Source organism: Schistocerca americana, chromosome 1 (genome assembly GCF_021461395.2).
Source record: "Schistocerca americana isolate TAMUIC-IGC-003095 chromosome 1, iqSchAmer2.1, whole genome shotgun sequence".
Lineage (NCBI taxonomy): Eukaryota > Metazoa > Arthropoda > Insecta > Orthoptera > Acrididae > Schistocerca > Schistocerca americana.
Window position 1 is genome coordinate 1157218792 of NC_060119.1, and position 21086 is coordinate 1157239877.

The following is a 21086-nucleotide window of genomic DNA, read 5'->3' on the forward strand; positions in this document are numbered from 1 at the left end:
AGCCTTTTGTGCTGTACGTGTCCCTTCACGTTTCCACTTCACTATCACATCCGAAACAGTGGACCTATGGATGTTTAAGAGTGTGTAAATCTCGCGTACAGACGTATGACACAAGTGACACCCAATCACCTGACCACATTCGAAATCTGTGAGTTGTGCAGAGCTCTCCATTCTGCTCTCTCACGATGTCTAATGACTACTGGGGTCATTGATATGGAATACCTAGCAGTAGATGGCAGCACAATGCACTTAATACGAAAAACGTATGTTTTTGATCACACATAGTCTAATTTGAGAAAATTATGTTGTTATGCCTATATTTACATATTGAAAGTTGGCTCGTAGTATTCAAAGTTTAATTTTGTTATTGTATAAATCAATCATTTTTGCGTAGTATTTATCGCAGGGCTATTGCAGATATGCTTTTATGTACCTAGTATCGACTAAATAGAACTTAGTTATCTTTTTAATTTATTTACGGGGCATCTTGGAAATCTCCTTCGTGTTCTAGGTGAGAAACACAATGAGATCATTGCCCACCTGCAGAGAATGCTGGGACATGTGTTTGAACAGAGAACTCTTGTTTTTGAGAACTTTTAACATTGCAGCGCGTCAGCAATAGTGAATAATTTGGCGGATTCTTTATACGACGGTCACTCCAAAAGAAATGCACCCTTTTTTTTTTTAAATCCATCTTTTATTCTACATGTCTGAATGTTTTAGTGTGTGTAGATACATCCTTTAGGAACAATATTCTCGTTTCTCCACATAATTTCCATCCCTGTCAACTGCGCCTATATACTTGCACGGTAAAATTCTGGAACAACCTGTTGGAGCCACTGTTTGGCAACGTGCACAAGGGAGTCATCATCTTCAAACCTTGTTCCACGAAGAGAGTCTTTCAGTTTCCCAAAGAGATGATAGTCACATGGAGCCAGGTCAGGAATGTAAGACGGGTGTTTCAGTGTTGTCCATCCGAGTTTAGTGATCGCTTCCATGGTTTTTTGACTGACATCCTGGGAACCCACCTGGCACAAACCATTTTTAACGCCAACTCTTTCAGTATTCTGCAAACACTTCCTTCCTCTATCCCAACGTAGCGTGACAATTCGTTCACTGTGATGCGTCTGTCAGCAGTCATCAATTCGTTGACTCCCTGCACATTGTCTGGAGTGTGTGCAGTATGAGGCCTGCCGCTGCGAGAACAATCCTTAATATTGCCGTGCCTGCTTACCCATCGACTACCTGTACTGTAATCGACATCAGCATATCTATACACCTTTTTCAACCTCTTGTGGATGTTTCCCACTGTCTCGTTTTCACAGCACAGAAATTCTATGACAGCACGTTGCTTCTGACGAACGACAAGTGTAGCAGCCATCTTGAAGACATACTGTGACGGTACCACTCACGGGAACAGGGTGAACTAAGTTTGAAAACAAGCGGGAAGGATGTATCTACACACTGTAAAACTTTCACACATGCAGAATGAAAACTGTATTTTTACAAAAAATAGTGTGCCTTTCTTTTGTAGTGACCCTCGTAATCATTAAACTCTTGTTTTCCGTTGGACGAAGAGCAGACCTACTCTGTGTCGAATGCCGCAGGTGGCCATGATGCTGTACGGTAATATGGCAACGTGTAGGTTGGATTCGCACAGTACGATTTCGTTACTCGTTCACAACGTGAGTCATGTTGCACAGTACGATTTCGTTACTCGTTCACAACGTGAGTCATGTTTAACTTCATCTTGGTGGCGTCACGAAATCGCTATAAGTTTGAAGTGTTGAACTCGTGTCTCACATGTGGTTGTGTCTTTGTGAGGCGAGGATGTTTCGAGGCTCGGTACAGAACCTGCCTGTTGTCGATTCATCCGAAAGGTGACACAGTCAAGCTAGTCACACTCGCTTTTAGTAAATCTTGTAAGTATTTTTGCCGTTTATATTAGATTATACTTTGTTAAATTTTCTTAACTTTCTTTACTTGTATAGAAAGTATTCTCTAAGCACAATTAATACCTGTACTGTTGTCACTCAATCATTTTCCTGAGTTCAGTTTTATGAATTTACGTTTATACATTCTTAATGATTCTACTTGCTATACTTTTTTTACTTAAACTGATTAAAGTGCCTTGTGCGCAATAGTTGGTACACGACAACTAGATCTTAAACGTGTTACCTGGCCGCCTCAAGTGGAAGAATTTCCCAGTTTTCACGTTACAGTTCACGTCCAAAATAGTAGTAATCACGTTTCAGTGCAGCAGACAAGGTAGATTTTGGTGGCGACACAGGTGACAGGGATGTAGTTCTTTGTGTATTACTTTAACAAATTGGGAATACATTCCCATTAAACTGCAAACATCTGTAAGCAATGTAGCTTAAACACTTTTTTGCTTGGTGAGATATTTGATATAGTCGTCCATATTTACTTAATTTCAGTCGTCGTTTTGGTATTCCCAGCTCAGATCGTTGCCCTGTCTAGGTGATTTTGTGCAATCTCGTTTGCTAAATTTTATTCACGGGTGAAAATTTTGTATATGAGATGAAATAATTTTCAAATTAGGCTATATTTGGATTTATTTTCAAGAGAATCCAAATTCAAACGCTAGCAGTGACCTGCATACTCTGGTTGAAGGTGGAGAGTCGTTTGGTTTGTGGTTTGATTCGGCCTGCCACAACTTCCTCTCCCATACCAACTTCATCACGGAGTAGCACTTGTAGCCAATGTCCTCAATTACCTGCTGGACGTATTGCAGTCTCTGCCTTCCACTAATGCTCTTACGCTGTACAGTTCCCTCTAGTATTGGAAATTTGTGGTAAGGATTATGGGACCAAACTGCTGAGGTCATTGGTCCCTGGGCTTGTGCACTACTTAAGCTAACTTACGCTAAGGACAACACACACACCCGTACCTGAGATAGGACTCGAACCTCAGATGGGGGAAGCCACAGGAACCGGACAAGACGCCTCAGACAGCACGGCTACCCCACGCGGCCTTCCCTCTAGTACCGCGGAAGTTATTGCCTCATATCTCAACACGTGTCCTATTTTCCTGTCACTACTTCTTGCCAGTGTTCTCCATGCATTCACTTTCTCACCCACTCTGCAGAGAACTTCCGCATTTCTTATCTTATTAGTCTCCCTAATTTTCGAAATCCTTCTATAACACCACGTCTCTAACATTTCGATTCTCTTCTTCTCTGGTTTTCCCATAATCCATCACTCACTTCCATACAATATAATGATCTAAACGCCCGCCCTTAGAAATTTCTTCCTCAAATTAAGACCAGAAAGTTATTTTACAATTATATGTGTGGTGTCTGTTCTTTCGGACATGTCGGAAAGAACAGGCACGATGCATGTATAGATACGCCTCGATTGGCATACGACTATTACAATGCAGATGTATACCATCGTTCGTCCCCTTGTGGGAATACAGTGAGGCTGCGAGCAATGGGGAAATGAACGGCGTCACATCATCAATGGTGAGCAGCACTTGGGAATCTGAGTCGGACGGGAAGCGTGTCCGGATGACCAAGGTGGATGAGGGAGCTGTTCTAGTTAAGCGGGAAATTCCGGCTAGAGTATCGGTCCGGCACAAATTTTCAATTATTTTTTAAAACTTTCCTGGAGATATCAGCGATCAAAATATAATACCTGAAAGTGATTTTAACAGTCTAAATCGCAAGGCACATTTATTGAAAGGTGACCGTTTTCTATTATCACATGATCATCTTCAGACCTACAGCCACTGTCCGTCGTGATGATCGAAACCGGTCACCTTTCAATAAATGTGCCTTGCAATCACTTCTGTCATAATTATTTTCTATTTTCAAGTACAGGTGTTAAATTATTTCAAGGCCCAAAGTAGCTACCTCAAACAAATTTTCCTATACAGATATTTTAGGCACTAATGTCCTCTGTGCCTATGCTAATCTGTTACATCCTCCTTGTTTCAACCGCCATATGGCTTTTACTTCCGGGATAGCAGAATTATGTCACTTCGTTTTGTTTACGGCGTGGTCGAAGATTTTGAAGTTATGTGAATCGCTAATCTCAAATCTCATTACTTTTGTCTTCCTCCAGTTTGCTGTCATTCCATACTAGTGCCCGACAGACTATTCGTTCCATTTCACTAAGGATAGTACTGTCGTAAGAGAATCTTATCATTGATATCCTTTTAATCTGACTCCTGAGCCTTTACTTTACTTGCATCATTGCATGTAGAGAATAAACAGTAGGGGCGAAAGGCAACATCACTGTCTTGCATCCTTTTTAATCCGAGAACTACGTTGTTGGTCTTCCATTCTATCTGTTCCCTCTTGGTTTTTCTACGTATTATATACTATAAGGCTTTCGCTAGAGCTTACGCCAATTTTTCTAGGGAATTTCAACATCTTGCAAATTTTTATATTGGCGAATGCTTTTCTACATCGACTATTCCTATGAACCTGTATTGATATTCCTGAAGTCTTGTTTCCATTGTCGAGCACAATGTTAGAACTGGTAGTGAATATGTGTCTCTTAGCCAGTCACTCATTAGACTACCCCTGTGGTCTGCTGGTCTGCTTTGCACCAAGAGTGATTTGAATATACAAGACACTTACACCAACTGGAAGTACTACAATATTATGTAGCTGCTCTACGCAGTGCTTCATGGCTGTGTAAGTGTGGGCTTTTGCAGTTTTCCCAATGCTGATGACAGACATGTAAGGCAGCCAGTACTCACCCAGAGGCGTCCCCAACCGACCACCGTAACTGGCGAGCCAGCAGGAGTGTCCTCCCCCTGTGCAGGCAGCTGGATCGGCGCCACGGTCTCACCATTCAGCGGAAACGGGGTAGACACCTGTCATCGTAGGATTACATTGAGGCATAATCGGAACAAAGAACAAATAAATACGCCATTTCATTAAAAATACAGTGTAAGTGAAAGTAAGAGTAAATGCCATAAACGACATTTTGCGACCCACTTACCTCTGATAGGCCTTGGACGTCTATAAGATTAGTGCAGTATCAGTGAACAACTTAAATGAATCTGATATTAATCTTATCACACATCGACACTGCTCTCGGCCTTCAACTCTGGATTTACCAAGCACTGGTAGAGGGCCATAGCGGCAATCACATCATCTTAAACTTAATGGACGGTAGTAATGGGGGAGATGATGGTATAATATGCAGACATTCATTTATTAATTATACTTAAACACGTATTTGTCGTGTTCCAAGTAAGAGGTTCACAACAAACACTGCGAGAGACCACCACTACACAGGAATAGCCTCCAGCCTGTCACCTGCCAGTACTGTGCGACGCCGGCCGGTGTGGCAGAGCGGTTCTAGGCGCTACAGTCTGGAACCGGGCGACCGCTACGGTCGCAGGTTCGAATCCTGCCTCGGGCATGGATGTGTGTGATGTCCTTAGGTTAGTTAGGTTTAGGTAGTTCTACGTTATAGGGGACTGATGACCTCAAGTAGTTCTAAGTTCTAGGGGACTGATGACCTCAGAAGTTAAGTCCCATAGTGCTCAGAGCCATTTGAAACATCAGTACTGTGCAGCGGCCGCCAGATGGCGCTCAGAAACACAGACCTGTTCCTGCTTCCGCGCCCCTTCCTTCAGCCCGTCGATACGTCTGCTGAAGGCGAGGACAACAATCAATAGGGAACATCGTCACCTGCACACTACATTGCTTTACCTTGCCGACAATGCGCCACAGACGCTGGGACAGTTGTGAACCAGCGCTCAGACAGTTCAGTGCCCACGACTTGCTCAGTAGAGTCCTCTGGAGAACACTTTCCGACTTGGCAGTCGCTATTTACGGAGAGCTTGGACCACTATGGAGTTTGTGCACAATTACTATCAGTTATACAGGGTGTTTCCGTAAGAGCGTGCAAAACTGTCACAGGACATAGAGAATGCTCCACTGAAAAATTCGAGGTTGGGAACTTGAGCTCGGAGAAGCAGCTTAAGGGGATATGGAAGTAAACTTACCTACCCCTTTATCTAGCATTACTGTTTTCTGCCTTATTTACAACTAATAAGCGTAAGAGTTTACACATACTGTGCTCTTTACTTACATGTACGTTCTTTATTTCCTGCAAGGAAACAAGGTGAACGAGCCTGATTACTAGGAAGTCATGATGCAGGTTTTGTTTATTCTTCTTGTCCATAGTGAGGCACTGTTGTATCGTTGATTCGTAGCACGTTCTGTCATGAGACAGCGTAAATACGGTACAACATGACGGTCCACCACCTCACTTCAGTGTGGATGTCCGCAACCATCTCAATGCTGTATTTCCTGGTCGCTGGATTGGGAGGTCCTATTCCATGGCTTGCGAGGTCATCTGACCTGAAGCCCCTTGATTATTTCTTATGGGGATATTTAAAGTCACTTGTGTATGAGATCCCAGTGGATACGGAGATTGAATTAGTTGCCAGAATTATAGCTGCTTGTGGTGCGATTCGAAACACACAAGGGATATTTGTCAGGGTGCGTCAGAATCTGGTTCGCCAATTTCATGCTTGCACTGAGGTTAATTGCAGTCAGATTCAGCACATTTTGCAAGATACAGAACAAATGGTACGTTCGTTGTTTCAATGATGATCATTGCAGTTAACTGTAACTAATGTGAATAAAGTACACAGCAAAGTGATTTTATTCCTATTATCTCCTTAGGCAGACTTCTCCGACCGCAGGTTCGATATCTAGAGCTGTTCAGAGGAGCATCCTCTATGTGCTGTTAAATCTGTGCACGCTCTTACGGAAACACCCCGCACATCACAGACTGCCGAGAGACGGCAAAGTTACAAGATCTCACTGTATTAGGGTTTGAGGCATCAAGTGCCATGCATGAAGTTGTACTGAAGCTAACTACTATTTTGTAACACACCAGTAATAAACGTTATTTGGTTATGTCTCATAGTGCTACAACATTCCCGTTATAGAGTGCCCTGTCAACCAACTGTTAATTAACAAGCGTGCAGTGGCTACCTCGAACGAACTACAACAGTTTTCTGCTACTGTGGATGTTTGGGCTGAATTAATAGTAGCATTCAGTTAGTGCACTCATAACAATATCGAAACGTCCAGGCGGATGAAGACAGTATGCATGACTGGAACTCGAACTCGGGACCTTTTTATTTCACGTGTAGGTGCCTTACCGGCCGAGGCAACCTACCTCCTCCCGTTCCGTCTTCACAGCTTAAATTCAGTGTCACTCTGCTTCCTTCAGAAATTAATTCTGGAAACATTTACCTAGGCTGTGCAGAAACCATTTCACCTCAACAGTGTATCTTTCAAGAATGCTAATTCAGCAAGGTACGAAGGGAAACTTTCGTGAAGTTTGGAAGGTCGGAGATGAAATACTGGCAGAATTACTGGCAAAATTAACTGTGTGAACGGATCGTGAATATTTCTAGGACAGTTCAGATGATAGAGCACTTGTACGTAAAATGCAAAGTATCCAGTTCGAGTCCCGGTGCAGCATACAGTAATAATCTACATGGAAGTTTAAAGTCAGCCCAGACTCCGGTGCAGAGTGAAAATTCATTCTGTACATTGATCTTCTCCAAAAGGCAAGTTATTTCAAAGTGGGAGAGTGGTTCTTCCGTTCTGCAGCATATTGTACGCAGTTTTGAAGCAGGCCGGTGTGGCCGAGCGGTTCTAGGCGCTTCAGTCTGGAACCGAGCGACCGCTACGGTCGCAGGTTCGAACCCCTCATGGGGCATGGATGTGTGTGATGTCCTAAGGTTAGTTAGGTTTAAGTGGTTCTAAGTTCCAGGGGACAGATGACCTCAGATGTTAAGTCCCATAGTGCTCAGAGCCATTTGAACCATTTGCAGTTTTGAAACTTCCTGGCACAGTAAAACTGCATGCCGGATCAGGACTCTAACCTGGAAACTTCAAAGTGTTTTTGCAGTGTGCTTTGCCTTGTCAAGTATCGTACCCTAGCGGAGCTTACCTCAGTGAGCTATTTGTTGTCAAGTATTGATTTAAAGGCTATGGAAACGAGATCCTGCGTCACTACAGAAAATAAGAAGAGAGAATTGCTCTTACTGTGTTGTTCACAGCGGTTTTAGTTAATTTCATAAGAAAACAGAAAACCAGCCTCGGCTGGATTACACAGACTTACAGGCTCAGTTGAAGGCCCTTGGTTCTAGTCACTGGACCATCTAGTAGTTTCGGGGAGCTCGATCGGCATAAAATAGATGCACAGCAGCAGTTTCTCATAATTTAGTTGTGAAGTCTGCAGTTGCGAGTGTCTACTACTGAGCTTGCCACGTTTGTACATGGAAGATCTGGGGCAACGGTTACCGGAAATATGATATGGGTGACTACTGTACCCGACCCTTAGATTCGTTCTGTCAATAAGGGAGATTATACGTTTTCCATAGTTTCCTGTCACGTATTACGTACGTTTCTATTCTGTATTTTTCAGCATTTAATACTGTGGCTGAAACCTCCCACTCGTGGAGAAATCTTCTGCACCCGAAGTAATATTACGTTTTCTATCACGATTTGTACTGCAATGAAGAGAAATTCATGGCAATATTGCGAGACACAGGGTATCCTCATAATTCCCAGGGTGTGCCCTGGTAGATAAACAGAGCTGGGTTTTCCCTCCACTTACCCCTTCGCCCTGGAGCTTCAGAACAAAATGACTCCAGGACGGTTAATTCACCACATTGGTGCTTCTTGTACTCTGCCTGCCCTGCGTTATTGGATAATGAAAATTGCTAAATAAATGAACGCATGAAAGTCTGATGCTTGCCCACTAACGAGATAACACGCAGAATCGCACGAAAATGTGCTATTAAGAGAAATTGGGCATCCCAGAAACACTAATATGAGCTATTCACTTGCTAAAGTGCGCGTTGTACGACGAGATATGTTTGAATGATCATTGAATGATCACCTACGCAGTGTCTAAGAGAGGAAATTTCGTAACGCGAATGGGGACTGGGTGTTGTCCACATCACCATTCCATCATTATCGTTCGCACAATGTGGCGTCAGCTGAAAAGACTTTAACTCGGCTGCCAAACTTTCCCAGGTGAGGAATCCCAGCCGTCAATGTTATCCTTTCATTCCTTTTCATTAACACTTTCATTGAAAAATAGTAACAACTACTAGATTACATAGTAATTAGAAATGTAGGTTTGGCACATTTATTAAATAATAACGAACAATTTCGTCTTATTAGAAAGTCGGTAGTAGTGATCAATGTTGGAACATTTAGACACACAGTTATCTTTAACTGTACTGTGAGATGATTCACCTTACACCTACGAATGTGATAGCCGACATACGCAACAACAGATCCTTAACTGCCGGATACGCACCCTCAGTAGAGCGATGTCGTTGACCCAGGAGTCAGACTCGTTGTATTGCGGGTGCATCGTGAAGGACTCCACGGCGTGGCGCGTGCCTCCCTCATCCAGCGTGATGGTGCCCGCCAACACCTCCAGAACGATGTCACTGCAGACAGCAGAATGGAGCGATGTATTCCGTACAGCTACTACCACCGATTCAGAACACATCAGCAATCATCCCCATCCATATCACACAAAAATTGTTAAAATGGCTCTGAGCACCGTGGGATTTAACATCTGAGGTCATCAGTCCCCTAGAACTTAGAACTACTTAAACCTAATTAACCTAATGACATCACACACAACCATGCCAGAGGTAGGATTCGAACCTGTGACCGTCGCTGTCGCGCGGTTCCAGACTGAAGCGCCTACAACCCCTCGGCCACAGCGGCCGGCTCCATATCCCTGATTGCTTGCTTGTTGGTTGGTTGGTTGGTTGGCTGTTTTGGCGAAGAGGACAAAACAACGAGGTGATCGGTCCATTGGATTAGAGAAGGATGGGAAAGGAAGTCGGCGTGCGTTTCCAAAGGAACCATCCCAGCACGTGCCTGATGGGAATTAGGGAAATGACAGAAAACCTAAATCGGGATGGCCGGATGCCGGTTTGAACTAGGGCTACTGATATTTTTTTAAAAATATTGTGAATCCGACATCGAAAAGAGTATCGACATATAGATATGTTCTTGTTGTTGTTCTTGTGGTCTTCAGTCCTGAGATTGGTTTGATGCAGCTCTCCATGCTACTCTATCCTGTGCAAGCTTTTTCATCTCCCAGTACTTACTGCAACCTACATCCTTCTGAATCTGCTTAGTGTATTCATCTCTTGGTCTCCCTCTATGATTTTTACCCTCCACGCTGCCCTCCAATGCTAAATTTGTGATCCCTTGATGCCCCAGAACATGTCCTACCAACCGGTCGCTTCTTCTTGTCAAGTTGTGCCACAAACTCCTCTTCTCCCCAATTCTATTCAACACCTCCTCATTAGTTATGTGATTTACCCATATAATCTTCAGCATTCTTCTGTAGCACCACATTTCGAAAGCTTCTATTCTCTTCTTGTCCAAACTATTTATCGTCCATGTTTCACTTCCATACATGGCTACACTCCATACGAATACTTTCAGAAATGAGTTCCTGACACTTAAGTCTATACTCGATGTTAACCAATTTCTCTTCTTCAGATACGCTTTCCTTGCCATTGCCATTCTACATTTTATATCCTCTCTACTCGACCATCATCAGTTATTTTGCTCCCTAAATAGCAAAACTCCTTTACTACTTTAAGTGTCTAATTTCCTAATCTAATTCCCTCAGCATCATCCGACTTAATTCGACTACGTTCCATTATCCTCGTTTTACTTTTGTTGATGTTCATCTTATACCCTCCTTTCAAGACACTGTCCATTCCGTTCAACTGCTCTTCCAAGTCCTTTGCTGTCTCTGACAGAATTACAATGTCATCGGCGAACCTCAAAGTTTTTATTTCTTCTCCATGGATTTTAATACCTACTCCGAACTTTTCTTTTGTTTCCTTTATTGCTTGCTCAATATACAGATTGAATAACATCGGGGAGGGGCTACAACCCTGTCTCACTCCCTTCCCAACCACTGCTTCCCTTTCATACCCCTCGACTCTTATAACTGCCATCTGGTTTCTATACAAATTGTAAATAGCCTTTCGCTCCCTGGATTTTATCGCTGCCACCTTTAGAATTTGAAAGAGAGTATTCCAGTCAATATTGTCAAAAGCTTTCTCTAAGTCTACAAATGCTAGAAACGTAGGTTTGCCTTTCCTTAATCTTTCTTCTAAGATAAGTCGTAAGGTCAGTATTGCCTCACGTGTTCCAATATTTCTACGGAATCCAAACTGATCTTCCCCAAGGTCGGCTTCTACTAGTTTTTCCATTCGTCTGTAGAGAATTCGTGTTAGTATTTTGCAGTTGTGGCTTATTAAACTGATAGTTCGGTAATTTTCACATCTGTCAACATCTGCTTTCTTTGGGATTGGAATTATTATATTCTTCTTGAAGTCTGAGGTCATTTCGCCTGTCTCATACATCTTGCTCACAAGATGGTAGAGTTTTGTCAGGACTGGCTCTACCAAGGCCGTCAGTAGTTCTAATGGAATGTTGTCTACTCCCGGGGCCTTGTTTCGACCCAGGTCTTTCAGTGCTCTGTCAAACTCTTCACGCAGTATCCTATCTCCCATTTCGTCTTCATTTACATTCTCTTCTATTTCCAGAATATTGTCCTCAAGTATGTCGCCCTTGTATAGACCCTCTGTATACTCCTTCCACCTTTCTGCTTTCCCTTCTTTGCTTAGAACTGGGTTTCCATCTGAGTTCTTGATATTCATACAAGTGGTTCTCTTTTCTCCAAAGGTCTCTTTAATTTTCCTGTAGGCAGTATCTATCTTACCCCTAGTGAGATAAACCTCTACATCCTTACATTTGTCCTCTAGCCATCCCTGCTTAGCCATTTTGCACTTCCTGTCGATCTCATTTTTGAGACGTTTGTATTCCTTTTTGCCTGCTTCATTTACTGCATTTTTGTATTTTCTCCTTTCATCAATTAAATTCAATATTTCTTCTCTTACCCAAAGATTTCTACTAGCCCTCGTCTTTTTACCTACTTGATCCTCTGCTGCCTTCACTACTTCAGCCCTCAGAGCTACCCATTCTTCTTCTACTGTGTTTCTTTCCCCCATTAGTGACAATTGTTCCCTTATGCTCTCCCTAAAACTCTGTACAACCTCTGGTTCTTTCAGTTTATCCAGGTCCCATCTCCTTAAATTCCCACCTTTTTGCAGTTTCTTCAGTTTTAATCTACAGCTCATAACCAATAGATTGTGATCAGAGTCCACATCTGCCCCTGGAAATGTCTTACAATTTAATACCTGGTTCCTAAATCTATGTCTTACCATTATATAATCTATCTGATACCTTCTAATATTTCGAGGATTCTTCCATGTGTACAACCTTCTTTTATGGTTCTTGAACCAAGTGTTAGCTATGAATAAGTTATGCTCTGTGCAAAATTCTACCAGACGGCTTCCTCTTTCATTTCTTTCCCCCAATCCATATTCACCTACTATGTTTCCTTCTCTCCCTTTTCCTACTCTCTAATTCCAGTCACCCATCACTATTAAATATTCGTCTCCCTTCACTACCTGAATAATTTATTTTATCTCATCATAAATTTCATCAATTTCTTCATCATCTGCAGAGCTAGTTGGCATATAAACTTGTACTACTGTAGCAGGTGTGGGCTTCGTGTCTATCGTAGCGACAATAATGCGTTCACTATGCTGTTTGTAGTAGCTTACCTGCACTCTTATTTTTTTATTCATTATTAAACCTACTCCTGCATTACCTCTATTTGATTTTGGATTTATAACCCTGTATTCACCTGACCAAAAGTCTTGTCCCTCCTGCCACCGAACTTCACTAATTCCCACTATATCTAACTTTAACCTATCCATTTCCCTTTTTAAGTTTTCTAACCTACCTGCCCGATTAAGGGCGGCAAAAATATCAAAGTACCGACTCACAAAAATATCGGCTTCACATTGTAAATATATTGCCGCTTTTAAAGGTGTGTATTTGAGTATTGATTTGCTTTAGATATTCTGTGCATCAACAACCTAGGAGGCTGCTTATCCACATTAGAGCAAGAACTGAAAGGAAAACGATACACCTTCATGCTTGGCGATAAGCACTTTGCTAACAACGGTAAGTGCATGTAAGTGGCACAGTAAAAGGTGTCCGATGGGTCCGTCGTTCCGTTTCGTCACATATAGAATTTGTCCGGAACACTTCATGATATTTTTTTTCATTTCCGCCAACGCCAGCGTCCTAGCAATTGTAGTGTCAAAACTGCGTGGTGAAGCTAAGCGTTGCAGCTTCTGTTGATAGCGCCGATTACGTCAGCATTTCCTCACACGTCTCGGCCCACCGGAAAGACCAGTCTCGTCATTTACATTTCTGTTCATCATTTTCAGCAACTGTTTTTGAAGAGTGCTGATGTGAAGAAATGATACGCTAGTTACGCTAAAAATCGCTTTTTAACCCAAATGTTATGCTATTTCTTCACATCGGACATCTTTTATTCCATTCATACCGCCACCCCCCAGCGCAATCGGACTCTTTCGCACCATATATCCTTGCTTCACACAAGCAAAGACAAAGACTGCACGTGTTGAAAGCTCAAAAAGTAGGAAGACTCCTTCACGCAGTGACAGAAAAATTATGTTCTGCAACAATATCAAAAGAACAACGTAAAATACGTACCGAAAATTGTGAAAACAATACAATATAAAATAAAAATAACGGCTTTTGATATGGCCATACTGATATCGACATGTCGTGGTAAGATACCTCCCGAACATATATCGATATCGTTTGAAAAAATGTCAATATATCGATAGTTTACCAGCAGCTATAGTTTGAACTGTCGTCCTCCCGAGTGCGAGTCCAGCGTGCTAACCATTGCGCCACCTCACTCGGTCCCCTGATTGTTAAAAGAGTCTAACTCCCATGTAGAAAATAACTACAGACATCTGATTACTATATGTAAGGGGCACTCAAATTATTTCAACAGTAATCGCCAGAACTGTTAATACATGAATCCCACTGAGAAAGAAGGCGGTCAATGCCTTCATGGATAAATATTTGTGGTTGCTACGGAACCATGATTTTACCCAGGCGTGCACCTCCTCGTAACGAAGCAACGCCACAGATGTCTTCCTTTAGGGCTCCGAAAATACATAAATCACTTGGGGAGAGATCGCGGCTTAATGGAGGATGTTTAGAGGATGCCCAGCAAATCTTCTGTGGCCAACTCTAAACAACGTACATCACACGGGGGAAGATCGGGACTTAATGGAGGAAATGGAAAGGCTTCCCAGCAAATATTCTGCATCCTAATTGAAACAACGTTGCCAACACCTGGACGAGCCGTTTCCAACTGCAAACATTTTTCCATGAAGGTATCGAACGACTTGAATCACAGTGGGATAAATGGATTAACGGTTAACGCGATTAATTTTGAAATAACGAACAGTTTACTTACTCTTTTATGACTTGTCTCCTTTTCATTTGACTGTCCGTAATAGATTGTCCAATAGTACTTACACTTTGTCCTTATGAAAAAAATAACATGGAACATACCTGTACTGTTGAGCGTACAAAAGTTTTTTTGTGACACGTGTTCCTAATGTTCCCTAATTAATGGAAACAAGCCGTCAAATCCGAAAATCAGTGCTTACTGATTGAATATTGGTAATTAAAATTTGATCGTTATCACACGAGTGTTTATTGTGCACAACAACGATCTAATCTAAAACATAGTAGTAAGTTAAAAATTCAACGTCGTTAGCCGTAATCCTGTATAGAAAATGTCTGAATGAATTCGGATTGCAGAATAAAAGCGAACGCCAGTACCAAAAAGAGCAAAAGCTATATTTGATAAATGCCTGTAATGACTTTGAAATCGCGCAAATACTCGGCAAGAATGACAATGCAGCTGCGGAACAATGCGCACTCTCGTGTGCTTAGATACAGAAAACACGTCTAACGTGAACGCTAAAGACGTTAATTTAGTACACACTGGTAAGCCAAAACATTATGATGACTGCCCACCGCAACGTTGTATGCCATCTGGTGGCGTTGATGGCACGTGAGACGATAACAAAAGCATGTAAGCCGATCAGACAAGGACGGGTGATCACCATAGCGACGGCAGATTATTATTAGATATAACCTTTGAACGAGTATCTCGAAAATGGCGAAGCTGCTCGAATGTCCACGTTTTACTGTCGTCAGCATCTACGGAAAGGGGTAGGACAGTGAGTGAAACTACTACTAGGCGCTAAATGGTTGGACATACACGACTCTTCACAGCACGTGGTGTTCGGAGGCTTGTCTTCTCTGTAAAGTTGGGGAGATAGTGATCTGTGGCATCCCTACCGAAAGAGCACAATGCTGGTGCACGCACAAGTGTTTCGGAGCACATCACCTATCGTACACTCTTCAACACGGAGCTCCGCAGTTGACCGCCCCCACGAGCTCACGTGTTGACCCGACGACGATTGCAGTGGGCACGGGACCATCGGATTTCGAACGTCGATCAATGGAAAAGTGTCGGTTGTTGGGGTGAATCACATTTTTGCTACATTAGGTCGATGGTCATCTCTACAAATCCCGTCATCGAGGCGAACGGCGGCTCGAAATGTGCAGCCCGCCCTCGAACGCAGGCTGGTGGGAGCAGTATTATGCTATGGGAGGCATTCTCCTGCCATTTGTTGGGACCCGTGGTAGTAATCGAAGTCACGCTGACAGCTACGAACCAACTGCATAACTCCACGCTTGATGTCGTCTTCCCTGATGGCGATGTTATCTTTCAGTAGTCTAATTGTCCGTATCTCTGAGTCAGAACCGTGTGATCTTAGGAGAATTATAGTGAACGCACGTTAATGTCTCGGCTACCATACTCGCCTGATATAAATCGTATGGACCCCATCTGGGTCGCTATCTGGCACTATCACCTCGTACGCATATTAGCGGCACGTTATTTATGCGAATTACATCACCTGTGCATAGACTTCTAATGCCACGTACTCTCCACAAACCTACCAACAGACTGTCGGATCCCTGATACGCAGAATCAGCGATGTATTTAGTTCTAAAGATGGACAAACAAGCTATTAAACAGATGGTCATAATGTTTTGGCACATCAGTGTACAATGATGTTAATTGTAATTACCATCACGAATAACGATAACGTGCAAGGAGTAGCAACGCTTCTCGAAAACCGTAAATCAGGGTAATGCTGTCCGTTTGGATGTTTGCATAAACGTGGGCAAATTTATTTAATGTTCTTTACTTACTATTTTTCAAATGATGCCCTAAAAACTTTATCGGAATATATGGTGAAGAGGTTAGGACGTTGCTGATGGTTAACGACTTGGGTCAATGAACTACCACTCGCAAAGTTCATACATTGACTAAGCACACTCTAACGTTTCAAAAAAGTTACTGTCACGCTGGCATGCCTATTACACGGCTAAAAATATACTGGCTGGAACTTACTTTGTGATCAGTTGCTTCTGGTGCGACATAAGGCTTATTATGAAATTCATTATTGGCAAACAGCTCTTCCTGATCAGCGAGCAGCTTGAATAAATGTGGGCCACACAGTATTTTTTCATTAATTCCAAAATCTCCCTGCGACCATGTCCTGTGCCCATACTCGCTTACTTATATTTACGCCTTGCCACATATTATAATACCGTTTACAGCACAATCCTCGTTTGACATCTGCGCGCCGATACACATATGCTGGGCAACTCCTCTCTGCCTTCACTTCTACGGCTGCTCGTAACAATAACGGTGTTATTGTTTCATGGAAGCTATTCTTTGTGTTTCGTACATGGAGGTAAAAAGCTAAGGGTGTTGTCATTACGACACAAATTTGAAGCCGACATTTGCCATCTTATATAGTCCAAAATATTAGGTTCACCGCAATTATGCCTCCGTGGTTCACCGCGATGGTACATCCACGTGACGTCACTGATTTGTTCGTGCCCAGTTTCGACCATTGGGGATATCTACTGAATTTCGTGGTCGCGTCCCAAATAGCGTCGGGTGCATTTCGTCAAAAATGCTAGCTTGTCTCGTTTACGGGTGTACTCTTCGATCCGATCGTAATCTAAAGTTTAAAGGACTCACATTTCAGTCTTAAGTGTTGCCGTTCAAGCAATATTTTCTTTTGTATAAATGAACTATGCTTGCACTGTTTACGTTTACTGTAGTGGTTTTATTTCTGTCGCCGGCCTGTGTGGCCGAGCGGTTCTAGGCACTTCTGTCTGGAACCGCGCGACCGCTACGGTCGCAGGTTCGAATCCTGCCTCGGGCATGGATGTGTGTGATGTCCTTAGGTTAGTTAGGTTTAAGTAGTTCTAAGTTCTAGGGGACTGCTGACCTCAGATGTTAAGTCCCATAGTGCTCAGAGCCATTTGAATCATTTTATTTCTGTCCCTTGACATCAGATTGCCTATCGACCCCTGTGCAGTTCTGTTTCGTTGACATTTCAATAATCGTTCAGTTTGTTGACATGAACAAGATACGACAGCATGCCTTTCTTCCTTTCACAGCGCACACGTTTATGGGCTAGCAAAACATGCGCAGGTAACTTTTTTTTACAAACGCGAATATTAAAATGTTGTGCATACGAGCTGAAAGTTGAAAACGTGATCAGAAAGCAAATAAGCTTTGGTTTTGGAGTTCAGCTCCATAGTCAATCAATTCAAATACAGTAGAAGTGGAATTAAATGGATTACGAAAGCATCCTTTTCACATCACAACCGTCTCTCGTTGGTTATTCGAAATATATCAAAGAAAAATAAGTTACTTTAAGGAACCCAGTTTTGTCGTATTGCTAGGGCAAATACTCATTCAAGGACAGAAAAAGGTTCGAAATTGCCTTCCTGACACTGTGTTTTTCACGTAAGCGCTATAATTTTTAGTATTCAAAACAGCTGTTGCGTGCACACAACAGAAATAATGAACAAGAAGCAATCGTAAACAGCAGTCTGCTAATGTTTTGGTCTGTTTAAAATGGCGGCAGACCGCGTCAACTCTGGCTTCAAAACAAGCGCCATCTCCCTTTCTTTTATCTCGATGGTTTAGTACACTATAAATCTCCCTGAGGTCGCCACCATGTTTACTACAACGATTTGAGATAATTATTTCTTAATTTTCTGTTGGCATAAATTATATTTTCAGAAACTCTAATTACTGACAAAAATTCATAAATACATATACTTAAAAAGAATGTTTTCATTGAAGGAACTCAAAAAATATTTGAGGCACTAGGTTGTAGGGTTACAAGCATTTTTAATATCTGTTGGATGTCATTCAGATATTGTTGTCGAAGGTCAACGAAAAGTCGCCCAGTGTTTGTAACTTCACAGTTGTGGGCATTAGTTGCTCGGTACTCAGCCATTCAGAGATGCACTCACCTGTCGAGCCCATCCACGCAGTGAGCAGCAGTGAGGGCCCAGTTCTCGTTTAGGATAGACGCTCCGCACGAATGGCGACCATTCCTCTGCAAGGACAGCTGCAACACCAAACACCTGCATCATTAGCACTTGGGTACAGTAAGGTGGGAAAACAGGAAAGTGTTCAGGTTTCTTGCCCAGTATTCCAATGCAGCTGCTGTGTCGATCAAATTTTTCACAGTAGAATGCGTACTTGTTACTGATAACGTTGTTACGATGATGTCAGTAGCTTGCACTTGTGAGAACAGTAGATCTTGCTGGCAACCGTGATCGACCGGTTAGGGTCAGTGAATTTTTTATGATGTGTAATCACATCTGCAAGTGGATAAATGTTTCAGAAAATTTTTTGGAGCTATGGTAATTGTGAAATTCAGCGATCTATGTATTACAGATCATATCCGCGACAAACGTTACGAGGTAAAACACATCACTTCAGTTTTCCATCTGTTTAGTTAAGTTTTATAGACAGATTTATTGTTCCAGGAGGTATTGGATAGAGTTCTGCACTGTTCCTAGCATATAAAAAAATTTACGTGGTGTCGGACTGGAAAACATTATTAAATGGCTAGTAAGTAACTTTTAAATCCATGCGAATTTCCTTTATACCTACACTGATATTCGTACAACGAGAAATAAGACAGAAGATTTTTAACTACATAAGAAGAAAGATCACACATCGTGAGTGGATTATCATGAACGTCTAATGGACTGAACAGCACTATGGCGAACAAGTAAGAAATCCCTAGGAAACTAGTTGCATGGGAAATAACACATTAATCATTGAAGAACTGTTAATTTGGAGGCTGTAGAGGGGAAACTGAAGGGACAGGAAAAGATCAGAGTACGTAAAACACACTATCGATTATGTTCGATGCTGCAGAAATGCAAGATCAACATTAATCATTCAGACAAAAGAGTGACTTAACGCTTTGGATGGACACGTCTTTATGAGACTTCCATAGACATTCAGAATGCTTATCACATGGAACAGCTGCACATTGGCGGGATAAAACACGCGAGGAGCGAAGTTAAAACCACAGTGAAAATCTAATGAAGCTTTGTGCAGATGTGTTGAGTATACCTGTCGATCACGTCACATTGCAGTTTTCAGTCCTAAGTATGCAGTGAGTATTTTTAAGTTGCATAGAACAACAGAGAGGCATCAAGGGATCACCAATTTAGTATTGGAGGGCAGTGTGGAGGGTAAAAATCGTAGGGGGAGACCAAGAGATGAATACACTAAGCAGATTCAGAAGGATGTAGGTTGCAGTAAGTACTGGGATATGAAAAAGCTTGCACAGGATAGAGTAGCATGGAGAGCTGCATCAAACCAGTCTCAGGACTGAAGACCACAACAACAACAACAGAACAACAGAGTCTCCCACCAAGTGAAAAGTGCCTGCTGTCGTTCGATTTCTTCATGCTGAGGTGTTCCGCCTGATTTCACACAACCCACATAACGTAACTGTCATGCATGACAGTAAAGTTCGAAAGTGGTGCAGGAATTTGGAAGCAGCGCGTACAGACGTTCATAGTGCAGGCGCTCAGGAAAGGAAGCGATTGTCAAATGATGATCTTGTTCAGCGAGTGGATCAGGCGTTTCGAGAAAATCGTGTACTAAGGGCAATTCAGAACAAGCGAAGAGGAATGTTGTCATCAGGCATCGTCCTACGTAACAATGGTTGGTCTCACACTGCAGCTGCAACAATGATGCTCCTGGAGCGTTTTCGGTGGGAAGCGTTCCACCTCACGCTATACAGTCCGGGCTTAGCTGCCTCTGATCTTCATCTCTTTGCTCAAGTGAACAGCTGGTTTCGAGGACAGAGTGTTGGCAAAGACGGCGGTTTGCATACGAGAGTAGAGAATTGGCGGAAAGCACAGGCGGCTGCCTTCTATGCTGAGGGTATTGGAAAGTTGGTATCATGCTACCACAAATGTCGCAGCGGCTGCTATGTGGAGAAGTAGTTGGAAAGTGTACCTAAACGTTGCAAATAAAACATTTCTGATTCTCATTGTGGTTTATTTCGCGACCGACCGGACCTTGAAAAAGAAAAAGCCCTCGTATAAAAGGCAGTTATTCAGTGAGTGGTGGCTATTCGCTCTAATATGGGAGGCGTAACGTACAGTGAAATGAACAGCGTACCTTTTCAAAGGGCTGATATAATTTTGTGTTACAGTTGCGCTACTTGTAGCCTACGTATGTGGCACAGTGAGGCAGCGCCTTTCGGCCTACGTAGGAGTCTGGACTCACCTGCGCAGGGAACTCCCCCACAGCAGCGGGCTCACCGTTGATTATGCGGCCATTCACTACGGACACAGCACGAGGCGCTGTTCCACCTGGAACAATCAGAGCAGAGCATCGTATGACAACAATTGTCTTCTAGAGTACAATAAACAATACATATAAAGGACAGTGTCCTCACTGATCGCTAAGAACGGAAACTTGAAACTTGGACAGAGTATCGATCTTATACTAAAGGCGTCGTTTAAGAAGGGACTTTTCGAAATTCCAACCCTAAGGCGATAAAATGGGGGACGCAGGATTTTTAAAAAATGTCACTATTAAGGCGGTTTTGAAGGTAGACATACAAAAATTGGAATTTGGTTTCCCGATCAGAAATATAAAGAAATACCGGTTTTAGCATTTTAGGAAATTTAG

General features: G+C 42.5%; 1 protein-coding gene across 1 annotated transcript in view; it reads right to left on the reverse strand.

Annotated features, from left to right (window-relative positions):
- LOC124597632 (chymotrypsin-1-like) overlaps positions 1–21086 on the reverse strand; it is a 44099-nt gene that overhangs the window by 14719 nt on the left and 8294 nt on the right. Inside the window, exons 2-5 of the mRNA XM_047135949.1 lie at positions 20679–20764; positions 18389–18486; positions 9339–9474; positions 4729–4845 (exon numbers count right to left, since the gene is read on the reverse strand). Coding sequence (XP_046991905.1) covers positions 4729–4845; positions 9339–9474; positions 18389–18486; positions 20679–20764 — 437 coding nt within the window. The remainder of the gene's footprint in view (positions 1–4728; positions 4846–9338; positions 9475–18388; positions 18487–20678; positions 20765–21086) is intronic.